Source organism: Arabidopsis lyrata, assembly GCF_000004255.2.
Source record: "Arabidopsis lyrata subsp. lyrata unplaced genomic scaffold ARALYscaffold_6, whole genome shotgun sequence".
Taxonomy (NCBI): Eukaryota; Viridiplantae; Streptophyta; class Magnoliopsida; order Brassicales; family Brassicaceae; genus Arabidopsis; species Arabidopsis lyrata.
Genome location: NW_003302550.1, coordinates 20,451,311 through 20,464,853, shown reverse-complemented (window position 1 = coordinate 20,464,853; position 13,543 = coordinate 20,451,311). Strand labels below are relative to the sequence as shown.

Sequence of the window (13,543 nt, the reverse complement as noted above, 5' to 3'; positions counted from 1 at the left end):
GATGTTATAGGTTCTGTTACCGAATGATGACGACATGTCTATTTTGGCCTGGTCAATGAATTCTAATGTTTCAAATGTTAGTCAACGATTAGTTCATGTTTTGAATGGCCACATATGAAGTTGATGTTTAAAATGGCCACAATTTGAAATTTGATTAACAGAGTCGTTACGGGTGATAACGGGCGTTAGAGGTTCCGGTAACGACTGATAACGGCATGTCTATTTTGGTCTGGTCAACGAATTTCCATGTCTCAAACGTTAGTCAACGTTTATTTCATGTTTTAAATGGCCACATATGAAGTTAACGTATTGATTGGCCATTTTTTGAAAGTTGGGAGATAAAACGACATTTTTTCCCATTTAATATTATATCATTCTCTCTCTTATTACTTATTTCCTCAAGTTATTAATCGTTTGAATTGTAATATAATTACAAAACTATCATTACCACAATTTTGACCTTTTGTTTTTTTGTGTGTTTTGGAAAGTACCAAAGGTGCAAAGCTCTCGAAAAGCGCAGAGAAGGATCAAGTACTGGTGTAAGTGCAACTAGCCGCCACACACGCTTGACGTGTGATACTTTGCAGATTACAATATTATCCTTTTTATAAGTTTTATTAACCATTCGATTAATACTGCAATTCTGACCAAGTTGTCTTGTTTGATAATTAAAATTTCTTACATTGACCAAATCAACATTTGACTGATATTAATGTGTTTGCTGATGAAAGTTAACACTTTAAAAGATATTCCCTCCGTTTCAATTTAGTTGTCGTTTTAGGATTTAAATTTTGTTTCATAATAGTTGTCGTTTTAGGTTTTCAATGCAAATGTTTGGTGAAAATTTCAGTTTTATCCCTACTGTTTTAATGTTTTGGCAATGAAATTTTTTATAAAATATATTAACAAAGAGTAAAACAGAAAATTTAATGCTTTTCTTAATTTGTGTGAAAAAACCTTAAACGACAACTAAAACGAAACGGAGGGAGTACAATATTCAGGGTAAATTAAAAAGTTTCCAGAGATTCCTTTCTTTATTTTCAGTCAAAATGTTAAAATGTTTTGATAATTCTAATTTAAATATTTTTGAAAATAGAAATTTGATTTTGTTTTGAGTTGACTTGAACACAGACTATACATTTGGGAAATATCTAAAACTTTAAGGTAGAGGGGTTATTGGTTCATGGATTTATAAAGAATTAGAAATCCAAACAAAAATCATTTGTTATTCAATCATTGATTTTAAAATCCTAATTAAAATCATGTGTTATTGGTTCTATGATTTATAAATACTAGTTAAATTCCTATATTATTCGTTTAGTAATTTGTTTTTGGATTTGAGAATCCAAATTATGTTTTAAATGGATTTGTATGGAATTAAAAGAGAAAAATAGAAGGATTCAAATCCATGGGTAAACACATGTTATTTCAAAATCCATATATCTTGATTTCATAATTAATAGAGATTTCCAAATTCTATATGGATTTACAAATTAATAAACCAATAACACCTTTCTAGATTCCTCATTTTTTCTTATTAAATTCAAAATTGTTTATAATAATTTATAATAATTATATTATTGATATTTTTGGGACGACTTTTGATTCCCGACGTTAACATGAAAACAGAAAAACTTTGAGCATAAATTATAAATCTAATATAAATAATAGGATTTAAATTCTTAAGATTCTTCAATTTTTTTTTAAATTTTGTTAAATGTTTCTGATAATTTTAAATTATATATTCTTGTGACAAACATGATTCACGTTTCCAAAAATTTAAAATGAAAACAGAATTTGACTTGTTCAACTAATAACACAGACTTTTATGTATCCACCTACCATTTTTCTCGAGAAAAACAAAGAAAAAAAAAGAAGGACGATAACAAAGAAGGACGATAAGTAAATGTTTTTAACTCTAAAGAGTCGAAACATTTAAGCACAAAAGCAAGTTTCTAATAACTTCAGGGGTAAGAGAGTATAAATAACTAAAAACAGAGACAATCTTCAAAAGCCTCTCTCAGTCTTTTATACTCTTCTGCTCTGTGTAACTTCTAAACGTAAGAACCCAAATAGAAAAAACCTCTCCCTAAGAGATTTACCCAAAAGCAAAAGGCAACAGAAGCATCATCAAGCTTCTAGCATTACATAAGGGAAAACAAAAGAACCAGAAGTTTCAGACAAACATTCTTTACATGTCTGTGAGGAGCAGAAATATTTATAAAACTTGTAGCTACTACGGTTAATGCATTTGATGTCGCGGGACAGCACGGGAACGAACAGGTGTCTTTGACGGACTCACCCTGTAAAATCCAATCACCAAAATACGATAAATGTTCAGATTCATGATCCATTTAGAGAGCGTGTTAAAGATTAAGAATTGGTTTGTTCTTGGACCTTATCGGTAAAGAGCCAAGAAGGACGCCACTGCAGTTGAGAGCAGCTATCGCGCTTTCAGCCTGCGGAAGAGTGAAAAGATTAAGACTTTGAAGCTTAACCTACCGATACAACCGTATAAAGATGTGCTTTTCAACAAGTTTTTTTTGATAAAAATCATACTCAACTAATGAAAATGCCTAAGCTTTATAGTTGACAATAGAAGGTTGGAAAAAAGAGAGATAACAGAAATATCTGCCTACCATGACAAACTCCACGAAACCGATGCGAGTTGGATGATGATAATCGCCCAGCAGCCTCAGACGGTACACCTCTCCACACACAGACTCAAAAAAGAGTTTTATGTCTGCTTGAGTGAGCTGTTGAAATGTGAAACTAACCAAAGTTAGCAACTTTTTTAAAAATAGCTCAGCGAAGATAACCAATTCAAGAGACAGTCACCTTCTTGTCGATGTTAGTGCAGTAGATAGTTCTCGCACACATCTCACGCTCATCTTCAGTCTAAGAACAAAAAAAAACGGACTAGAAATCAGCATCTTGAGTCTAAAAACCACAACTTTGCACTCATAATGCGATGAAACACAAGAAAAGTTCTCACCCTTGGCAAGAATGTCGGGTTAACCGGTGCAATAGCTGTCTTAGACGGCATAACCTTCACAGGATAGAATCCCAGCATCGTCCCAGACAAACTCAGCGCAGCCCTTGCACCCACTACAAGTCCCAAATTAACAAAACCATAAACCAACCATTTAAAGTCATTATCCAAGAAACAGATTACAATTAGAAACTAATGATACCTTCATCAGTGAACTCAATGAAAGCAAACCTAAGTACTGAGTTGGGATCACCACATATACGACAGTCAACAACCTAAATAAACCAAATATAGTCAACACCATAACACACCACAAACAAAGATTAACTTTTAGAAGTTGCTTAAACCTGTCCAAAGCCGATAAACAAACCAGCAAGCTGCTCCTCAGTGACCTTAAACCCAAGAATAAGTTTAGTATAAGTGAGAATACACTAAAGCCTAAGAAGAACCCACTAAAGAAAGGTGGAGACTTTTAAAACCTGTTGGTCAATATCAGACACATAGACAGTTCTTCGAATGATCTCTTCACGCTGAGCCAAACTTGTCCTAGGATTCATTCTCCTTTTCCCTTGTTGTCCAAACGACTTCTTCTGTTTCAAAGACATAAAAAGGTGACATTTTTCAAATCATAAACACACAAAAAGAGACAGAGAAGCAAAATTTCAAGAAATGAAAATGAAAAATCATCAAAAACCCTAAAGAATAATTTCAAATATCACAGAGAAGAGACTTGTTCTTACACGGCGAAAACCACCGTCTTCGTTAACGGGGAAATTCCCGGCAGCACCAAAGCCATTATTAACGGCGAAGAAACCACCGTTAAAACCATTAACAACTGGCTTAGTGAGTGAAGGAGGAACAAACTCTTTAGCCATGGGATTAAGCTTAGACAAGAGCTCATGAAGCTCTCTCATATCACGCTTAAAACTCTCATCACCGTCGGATCTCGCCACGTGGACTCCGATCTCACCGTGGATTTCATTTCCACCGTGATCGTTGTTAGAAGAGACTCCTGATTCTTGACTGGTGACGGAAGACGGCGGCGACGGCGAGATCAAACCACCAGCTTCCACCGTAGTATTAGCTCCGACGCTCTCAATGACCGCCATGATCAGAAAATTTCGAACAAAACCCAGAAATAAAAATCTGATTTTTGAGAGAACCAACGATCAAGTAAAGAGATTTGAGGAATACAATGAATAGGGAACAGTGGCTATAAGAAGAGAGCCACCAAGAAAGAGAAGAGAGAAGAAGAAGAAGAGGACAAAAGAGTAATTAGCCAAAGGATTAATGGTAATTAAATTTTTGATTAGATGAGAAAGATTAGCGAGGTTCGTTGAGAAATGGCACAGATTAAAAAGCCCAAATCTGAGTTTAATTTTTTTACCGTGGTGAAAAAGTTAAAACGATCGGGTAAAGTAGAAAAATCGGTCGTACTACAGAGAGAAGATCACGCTCTGCAGTTTTCGGACAGAGCTATATCATAGCAAACCTGAATCTACGACTCTTAATAATTATCCAAAAAAAATCATTTTCCAGAAAATATATACTTATTTTTATTTTTTTCTTGTTCATCACTCATTAACCAAACCATATATGAAGAGACTTTTTTTATAGAAATATACAAATGTTAATTACATTTTAATCAACCTTGATATAAGTAATCTACAAGTTTCCACTCTAGTAAACAAATAACAAAATAATACTAGTTGAGAGTTGGGATTAACGTAATGAATGATATGGAGAATCACGACTACTAAAACAACACATGGCACAAAACGAATGCATAGTTTTCTTTGGGTGTATAATATGTTTTCTTAAATAATTACCATCGATGATCAATTGATCATAAAGTCTATTGCAAAAGTTTTAGTTACTTTAACAAAATCTATATGTTTAAATTAAAATTAATTCTTTTTTTAAGAAATGGAGATATTTAAATATGTTTTGAAAATGATTATTTGCTTCTTCTTTTTAATATATTTTACGTTTTTAGTTGTAGCACAAACTGTGACCAACTCGACACACAAATGATTCACGATTTCGGAACTGAGCACATTATTTTAAGGTGGAATAATTTGTCTCTATCAGATTTTGTGCTTCTACCGATCGCCGAATATTTCCATTTTGATATTTTCTCGTACAATAACATCGAAGATTGGAAACTTAACTTCGATCACTACAAGAAAAATAGGTTTTCGTAGCATCCGAATAACGCTATCTAACGATTTTATAGCGTTTTGACAAGCGTTATTTCTGCACCCGTCATAATAGGTCAGACACTTTAGATAGCGCTTTTTCGTAATGTTATTTTATTGTTCTATACAATAGCGCTTAATTGAATGCAATTAAATATAATATAATAGCATATTTATTATGTTATTAGTAATATTATTAACAACGTTTTGGAGAGTGTTATGTTTATTATTATTTATTATAGCATTATACATAAATACAAGATTATATTCATGCAGTATTTGTGTATTTATACATTATATCGGTTTATTAATCTTTTTAATTATTTTTAATTGATCAGTTTTTTTTTGGATAAATTGACATATTAAAAATATCATATTTTATTATTATATGAAATCATTACACAAAAAATTATATTACAAAGTAAAAAGACAAAATTAAAAAGTAAAAGTAAAGAGAGATTAATAGATGAATAGAAACTTCATCATGTGATCCTTCAGGTTTTCAAAGAAAATGGCACTATCATCCTTGACCCTCTTCCCGCATGATGATCGGCCATGACGTATTGCAGAATTTTGTTCAGTGCAAAACCCCAATCATCTTAAGAATTGCACAGATGGAATCTAAAACCTGCAACAACAACCAAAAACAACACACAAACACACACAAAACCTTAATCTCACTGTAAATCCCACTGTAAATCGATTAGAGTGTACAAATCTTTGCTGCATCCAAACACACACAAAACCTTAATCCATGTGACGAGATGGAATCTAAAACCTGCAAACACCAAATTCTCATTAAGACCTCACATCATTTACTTAAAGTACCAATTCTACTTTAATCTAGACATTCAGACGGATACAAGTTTGTTAAGTAAAGAGGAATTAATAAACAAACCATCAGATTTATGGAAACAAGAAGGTGAAAAGTCTCACCCGTGGCTTGAATGGTTTTCCTATTGATGTTTCCAATGAGGCTAGGTTTGCTCCGGTCACCGGTGATTACGGCGGATCTATCTCTTGTGTTGCGTTTTAGAAATATGAGTTCCAGAAGGTGGCTACGGTGTGGGTTGGTCGAAGGCCTATCGAGACATGAGATTTTTCAGGTGAATTCTCGCGGAGGAGTGGCTCGTGGCGGTAGAGGTTTTTGGTCGCCTTGTTTTTGGTTCCGAGTAAGGCTTCGCTCGTCATCAGATTCTCAAGTCTGACGGCTAAACCTAGTTGGATGAAAGAGATGACTAAAAGAAGATGAGGGGAAAAAGTGAAAAGAAAAGAATAAAAAATATATTAAATGGTGTCCGTTAGATTCATTTTAATCAACGGTTCATATTAGAAATAATGTGATCCCTACTTTAGTGGCTTAGCCAATGAAATAATAAAGAAAGGTTATATTTTTTATCCCTTGGATTCACTCTAATCAACGGTCTATATTAAAAACGGTGTGATCTTTATCTTGATGAGTTAACCAATGATAGATTTTTCTATTTGCGTTTTACAAGTTTGGCATTTTTTTTTTTGTTATTTTCACTTTTAATTAGTAAATTAGTTTCGAAATATGTTCTAAATTAATGAAAATAAATTCTAAATTCTAAAACTACTTTCAAATTATTTTATGACATAATTATAATTGTATAATTGTTGGTTTTAGAGTTTAGTATAAGTGTATAGGTTTTAAAGTTTAGGATTTACAAAATAATTCTACTTGAGAGTATTTATGTGTTAGATTTTTTGGCATAAGGTTTGATATTAATTTTTTAATAATTTAAAATTAAAAATTTAGTGTTGAGGATGTAAGGTTAGAAATTTAGGGTTTAGGGTTAGAAGTTTAGGGTTTAGAATTTGTTTTGGGACTAAGAGTTTAGGATTTAGAAAAACTTATTATAATTTTATTATTTATTCGTTGATAGTTTGCAAAAAAAAATGTGAATTTATAAACCTTAAACTAAAGCTTCATAAATCCATAAAATTAATTAAAATCTTGTTGTTAATAGAATTAGAAAAAATCTATTCAAAACCCTATACGGCCTAAACCCTATCTATACCCTAAAATTCTAAATCAAAAACTCACTAAAGTTTCTTATTATTTTGGGTTTTGTAGTAGTTTAATTATTATTTTTAATTCCATTTTATGTTCTTCTTAAGAAACAAAAATTTGTTGTATTCTTTTTTTTCTCTTTATTGATACATATCTAAACTTGACTATTTTACAAAGACAAAAAAAAATGTAAGAGCGTATATATCAAAATCGATAAATGGTATATCAAAAAAAAAAAAAAATTAACAAAGACAACAAATTGTGATCTGTGAGCTCCAACAAATGCATTGTTTCTTTGAGGCTTCGTCCACTCAAGTAATCAACATAAGGGATTGAGTTCTTCCACGAGTAAGAACAAAACTATGAATCTTAGAGCTGGTTCTCTAAAAGGGTATTGAACAAAAAAAACGGGAACACATATTAGAAGCTGTAGAAGTTATAAGAAAGGTAAACTGCATATATATTACCTAAACAATAAAGCTAAATAACTCAGTACATTTAGGAACTCATACATTTACCTTTTAGACTCCATAGGACACAAATTTGCAGCACGATTTAGTCTAAGAATAACAAGAGTTAGTACCTATTTACCTCCTTCCAGGTTCCACACTACCTTCAAGAAGCAATTTAAAGTCTGTTAGTCGAACTATTAAAAACATAGGTTGGTTAATTGAAAATTTCCTTGGAAGTAAATCAAAGCTTGCAACTTACGAGTTCCTTTCATGAATCATCTCCAAATCTGTGAAGAAAATAAACCATATTCTCCATCTAAAGAACATCAACAACAAAACCAAAATTTCTGTCTTTTCCCGATCTAAATTATTACAATACAATAAACTTTTAAAGCAAATTCAACTCACTTTGTGGATTAGAATTGAAGCTGACAAGGAAGACGTATTGATTCGGGGGACTGTCAAAGACCATCACTCTATAATCATCAGATTGCCATCACTATAATCATCTGAATCTTCTTCTCCTTTATACCATCAACGAGCCTCAAAAGAAACCGTACACCTGCTATACAGAATTCAAAAGAAACCCATCAAAAAAATACAAACTGTAACGTTGACGATTTAACAAACTCTTTATCACATCACCAAGGAGGAACAATGGAGGTAAAACAAAATTGAAATTATGAACCCATATCTACAGAGTCTACGAAAGCGAACAACAAACAAAATCAAACACCAAATTTGTGATTCGAGCCAAAATCGAAACCAAATAAACAACCAGGTATGAACGAAAAAGAACCTTCTACTGAAGATTATGTTAACTGAAATTGAAAGTACAACATTACCAAATTCGATTTTCGATCGATGCGTGTGACTATTAAGAGGGCTTTGTGGATCGATGAAACTGACGCTTGAGATCGAGAGGGATTGAGACTGAGTGGAGTGAGAGTGAAACAAGAGACGAACAAATTGGGATCGGCAGTGAAGGTTTACTATCGAGTTTCAAAGAAAAAGAAGAGAGAAGAGAAAGCCAAAAGTTTTAGATTTTGTTTATATTTCTCGTGTTCAATATATTATTTTTAATTTTTCATATCATTTTTGGCTTTTTTTCTTTCTTTTTTTCTTACTTAGAAATTTTTGATCCACTAAATTTTTTAGTTTCCCGGTTACCCCTACAATAACGTTTTTAATATCATCTATGCTATCATTGAAACAAAAACTAAGCACCACTATAAAATATTTTCGCGTTCATTCTATCATAGCGTTTGCTTTTTCTAAAACGCTATCTAAAACTTAACTATAGCAAAAACGATAAAAACGCTATACTGCACTGTTATTAATACCCTCATTTCCTGTAGTAGATGGTAACAAAGTCACGAGAGATCTTGTGAAATCATGAGTTCACATGCTAAAAATCCTACTTTCTGTTTATATAGTTTGTAATTTTCAACTTTGAAGCAAACATAATCCAATTGGTTGTTTAAGAATACTTATTTTTCATCATACGGCAACCCAATAATGTGATTTTCAACTACACTAGTGCTATGCTAGTAACAAGACCGAGTTGAAGATTTATGCGCAAAACGAACATAAGAAAAATTGACTATCAGCTAATGACAATCTTGCATTACATGTTCACGTAATGTGTGGATTCTATAATATATGTTTCTATTTGTTTGTGGTTCTAGTAATGTGTAGGTACTGGTACCAACAAATTTAGAGGTCTATGGCAACATTTCAACAATATGGTCTTTTAAATTAGTTAACACGCACCTAAGTATTATATAATATGTAATTTTGATGAATTTTTCTTAGTATTCTTAAAATTACAATGAACAACTAGAAAATAACAAATATCTATATAAAATCTTTGATTGGAAAATTTGTAAAATCTTAGTCAACAATGTAACCGCCGAGTCCCTTTTATCAAAATATAAAAAAAAAAAATTCCACTAGTGAGGATATTACAAACAGTTTCAATTTTCAAGAAAGGTGAAAAAGATTAATTGCAACAAGTATATTATGACTAGTAAAAACTCTTATTTAGTACTATAAGTCTAGGTAAAGGGACATTTGATGTATAAATTCTTAATTAGTATGACACTTGAAACATTTGATGTACAAACTCTTATTTAGTATGACACTTGAAATTAGTGTAAAAGTTATGAATAGATAATTAGTGAGACAATATAAATTTGTTAAGTTTGATTATATTTTAGCAACTTGCCAAATCTTAATATTCGAATTTAAATATAACAATATAAGAAAATTATTTTGTTGTTTTAAATGTATGAAATAAATTTTTTTATTATTTAGATAAAACATCAAAACAGATCACATTGAATTTTTTTATTAACTTTTTTAGAATTAACTGTAAATTCTAAATATATATTTAATTATATTTATATTAATTAATGTGTAAATGCCAAGTAAAAATTAAAAACAAATTTTGGTCATATAATGTATTGATTTATAATTAGTTTAAATTTCTAATTATAAAAAGCAATGCATTTAATCTAATAGAAATTCAAAATATCTAAATTTAGAAATAAAATTTTTTGTAACATTAGATATTAAAAATCTTTTATCTGTGTTTGGCAATTAGTTGTAAGAAAATAAAAATAAATAGTATTTGGAATTAAAAGTGTTTGGTAATAAAAAAATACTAAAATTATATAAAGAAAAAAAAATGGTTGAGAAAAATTGTGGAAATACCACGTAAACACTAAAAAATTTCTTTGCATATATGATTAACCGATTGTATATCTTTCATAAAAACCCCAGCATTTTATCCTTCTTGTTTTAGCGTTTTGGTTAAATCAAATGAATCTCTTCCCCCAAATTATTTTCTTTAAATATTATTCTTCATATTTTATTATTTTCAAAAATTATCAAATAAACCATTTGCACATAAGAATCAAATTCTCTTTTCTTTTCTGATAAAGACTAAAAGAATCAAAATTGTAAAAAGTAGAATGGCCCATTCGGATAAACATGAGTTAAACTAAGCATCACTTGCAGACAAACAATGACAATGACATTACAAGTTTCTGAATTATCCATTACTCTCTCACTCATTATTATTTACCTTTCTTACTGCAAGTAAAGATAAGAAATTACCTTGCAGCCTAATCAGTAACCACCATATTCGTACGGTGGTCGAAGCAGTTACCAACTTACCAGTTCCATCACCAGCTTTACAGCTATAAAGATATGCTTAAAGCTCCTTTATAAATCCTTCATAAATCATAAACCTAAAATTTATGGTATTTTAAATATTGTTTTTGGGTTTTGATGGAAGTTATAGAAGAAAGCATAAAATGTGGTATATTTGAGAATTAATTTAGAATGGATGTAAACAATTTGGACAACAACAAAAAAAAAAGACTGGATGTATACAATAGTAGTTGTAACATATCTAGTTATGTACGAGATACTAAATAATTAAGAAATACGACATATCAATTGATTTTGTCTACATTATTTTAGATTTACATTACTATAATTTGTTTTATTCTTCTAATAATTCCTATGTTTTATGCTGTTTTTATGAGTTGAAAATCTGTTAATCCAAACCAATAAACGTTCGGAAATAATAAATGTGCTTTGATTTGGTATCTAGTTTTGTAATTATTGGGGATAAATTTAGCAAATCTACCTATTTTTTTTTCGTATTTTTGTATATCTTCTTAAGAGAATTATTGTATTTTTGGAATCAAAGCTGAAAATAGTGGTTTTAGATTATTCCTTTGGTTTAAAATGCTGCCTAATTGTTTATTTTATCGGCCCAATAGCTACCAAACTCTTGTCTTGTACTATTATTTTCCGGAAATCGAATCGTACTACACATCTTTTAGTTTCCTAGCAACCACCAAAATACCAAATCTCATTTATGTTTTGTCTTTTCCTTCGAAAGTTATTTGGTATCACCGAAATAGTTCTCTTTTGTTAGAAAATAAAAAGGGAAAAAACCCGAAAAAATTGCCATTTTTTTTTTGGCCGTTTAATACCTGTGTTTTTAAATTTGGAATAAAAATACTTCATTTAATTTCGATTGCCTTTTAAAACTATCGTTTTTAAAAACTTGGTAATTTCGAACCCGATAACTTAACAGTCGTTACTGGGCGTAACAGAATTATTTAACGGCGTTAAATTTTAACCGGGAAAAAATCCGAAAAAACCGCCATCTATTTTTTTTGGCCGTTTAATACCTATGTTTTTAAATTTGGAATAAAAATACCTCATTTAATTCCGATTGTCTTTTTAAACTATTATTTTAAAAACTTGGTAATTTCGAACTCGAAACTTAACAGACGTCACTGGACGTAACGGAATTATTTAACAGCGTTAAATTTTAATCCCACATATTTATATAAATATATACTATCTCTTTGCAAAACTTTATGTGATAGTTAATGTGGCTTGGCGGTTGCATGTGAGTTTTGTAAACCTCAGGAGCTGGGTTCGACTCTTCAAGACTTCAACCTCATTTTTTTTTTATTAATTGCTTTTTGTGTTCTTCATCTTCTTCGCCGGTGGTGACGACGACTTCTTCTTCTCAGATCTTCGATGATGCAAACTGGTCTCTCTCTCTTTCTGTTCTTCACTCGAATCTCTTTTTGATAATGGGTACTTTGCAGTGATTCATCCCATTTATGTATAGATCTGATCTGATTGATGTCGATTTAGTTGTTGTTCTTTTTCAATGGTAGATCTAATTGCAGAATTATTAGCTCAGCTCTAGATCGATTTGTTGAAATCGCTCTATGATTCATCTTTTGTTTGCATTTCGAGTCTTAACTTTGTACTGATGGGAAGTTATTCGAAGTGGAGAACAAAGGAAAAAAAAAAAAAACAGGTTTGAGATTCAAACCCGGATCTGGTGGTTTAGAAAAAGACACACGCTACCACCAAGCCACATTGACATTCTCGTAATGTGTTGTGAGCAGTTTGTATATATTTATATAAACACGGGGGGTTAAAATTTAATGCTGTTAAATAATTCTGTTACGCCCAATAACGACTGTTAAGTCTCGGATTCGAAACTACCAAGTTTAAAAAAACGATAGTTTTAAAAGGCAATCGAAATTAAATGAGGTATTTTTATTCAAAATTTTAAAACACAGGTATTAAACGGCCAAAAAAATAGATGGCGGTTTTTTTGGGTTTTTTCCCGGTTAAAATTTAACGCCGTTAGATAATTCTGTTACGCCCAGTAACGACTGTTAAGTGTCGGGTTCGAAATTACTAAGTTTTAAAAAACGATAGTTTTAAAAGGCAATCGAAATTAAATGAGGTATTTTTATTCCAAATTTAAAAACACAGGTATTAAACGGGCAAAAAAAAATAGATGGCGGTTTTTTCGGGTTTTTTCCCAAAATAAAAATAATACTTTCTTTCGTAATTACGAGTAGATTTTGTCTTCTGTACCAGAACTAGGATCGGACCCGCGGTCCACCGCGGGAGAATATTGGTTTACATATGTTGCGTTTAATATTGTGTGTGTTTTTTAGTAGAACGAATCGTGTAGTATACTTATAAATATTCATAATAACGAATTGTAGAGAAAATGTAAAATTGTTTATAAATATACCCATCGTAATAATTATGATTTACAAATAGAATTTTGTGTTTTAAAATTATAAAATTAGACGATTCATGGGAATTAGAGCAGTCAAAATAGGTCAAAAACCACGGGTCCAGCCCACATCATCTCACTATAGGGCAGATTTGGGAAAATATATTAAACCCGCAAATAAGCGGGCCACATGGATTAATTCGCAGTGGGTCATAGGTATAATCGGTTTTCATCCGCGGGTTGGCGGATCAGCCCGCATATTAGTATTTATTGATAAAATTATAATTT

At 31.2% G+C, this 13,543-nt stretch overlaps 1 protein-coding gene and 2 long non-coding RNA genes across 5 annotated transcripts; all 3 read right to left on the bottom strand.

The window, feature by feature from the left end:
* Positions 1-1,894: 1,894 nt before the first annotated feature.
* LOC9308596 (polyadenylate-binding protein-interacting protein 12) lies at positions 1,895-4,465 on the bottom strand. 2 transcript variants are annotated; one of them, XM_002872481.2, is made up of 9 exons: positions 3,733-4,465; positions 3,472-3,582; positions 3,340-3,384; positions 3,195-3,267; positions 2,996-3,108; positions 2,839-2,898; positions 2,640-2,756; positions 2,398-2,459; positions 1,895-2,303 (listed from the first exon to the last, which is right to left on the bottom strand). In XM_002872481.2, the coding sequence occupies exons 1-9, from the start codon at positions 4,099-4,101 to the stop codon at positions 2,243-2,245; spliced, it is 1,011 nt and encodes a 336-aa protein (XP_002872527.1). In that variant the 5' UTR covers positions 4,102-4,465; the 3' UTR covers positions 1,895-2,242. The 2 variants fall into 2 exon arrangements, with proteins under 2 accessions (XP_002872527.1, XP_020878669.1); XM_021023010.1 differs by having other exon boundaries at positions 3,472-3,585; positions 3,733-4,268.
* Positions 4,466-5,587: 1,122 nt separating this feature from the next.
* Positions 5,588-6,440, bottom strand: LOC9308595. The gene is made up of 2 exons (XR_002330872.1): positions 6,127-6,440; positions 5,588-5,968 (listed from the first exon to the last, which is right to left on the bottom strand). It is a non-coding gene; the product is annotated as an uncharacterized LOC9308595 (long non-coding RNA).
* Positions 6,441-7,327: 887 nt separating this feature from the next.
* On the bottom strand, positions 7,328-8,724 carry LOC110227674. 2 transcript variants are annotated; one of them, XR_002331361.1, is made up of 4 exons: positions 8,523-8,724; positions 8,086-8,242; positions 7,937-7,993; positions 7,328-7,838 (listed from the first exon to the last, which is right to left on the bottom strand). It is a non-coding gene; the product is annotated as an uncharacterized LOC110227674 (long non-coding RNA). The 2 variants fall into 2 exon arrangements; XR_002331360.1 differs by having other exon boundaries at positions 8,086-8,239; positions 8,523-8,722.
* Between the last annotated feature and the right edge of the window lie 4,819 nt (positions 8,725-13,543).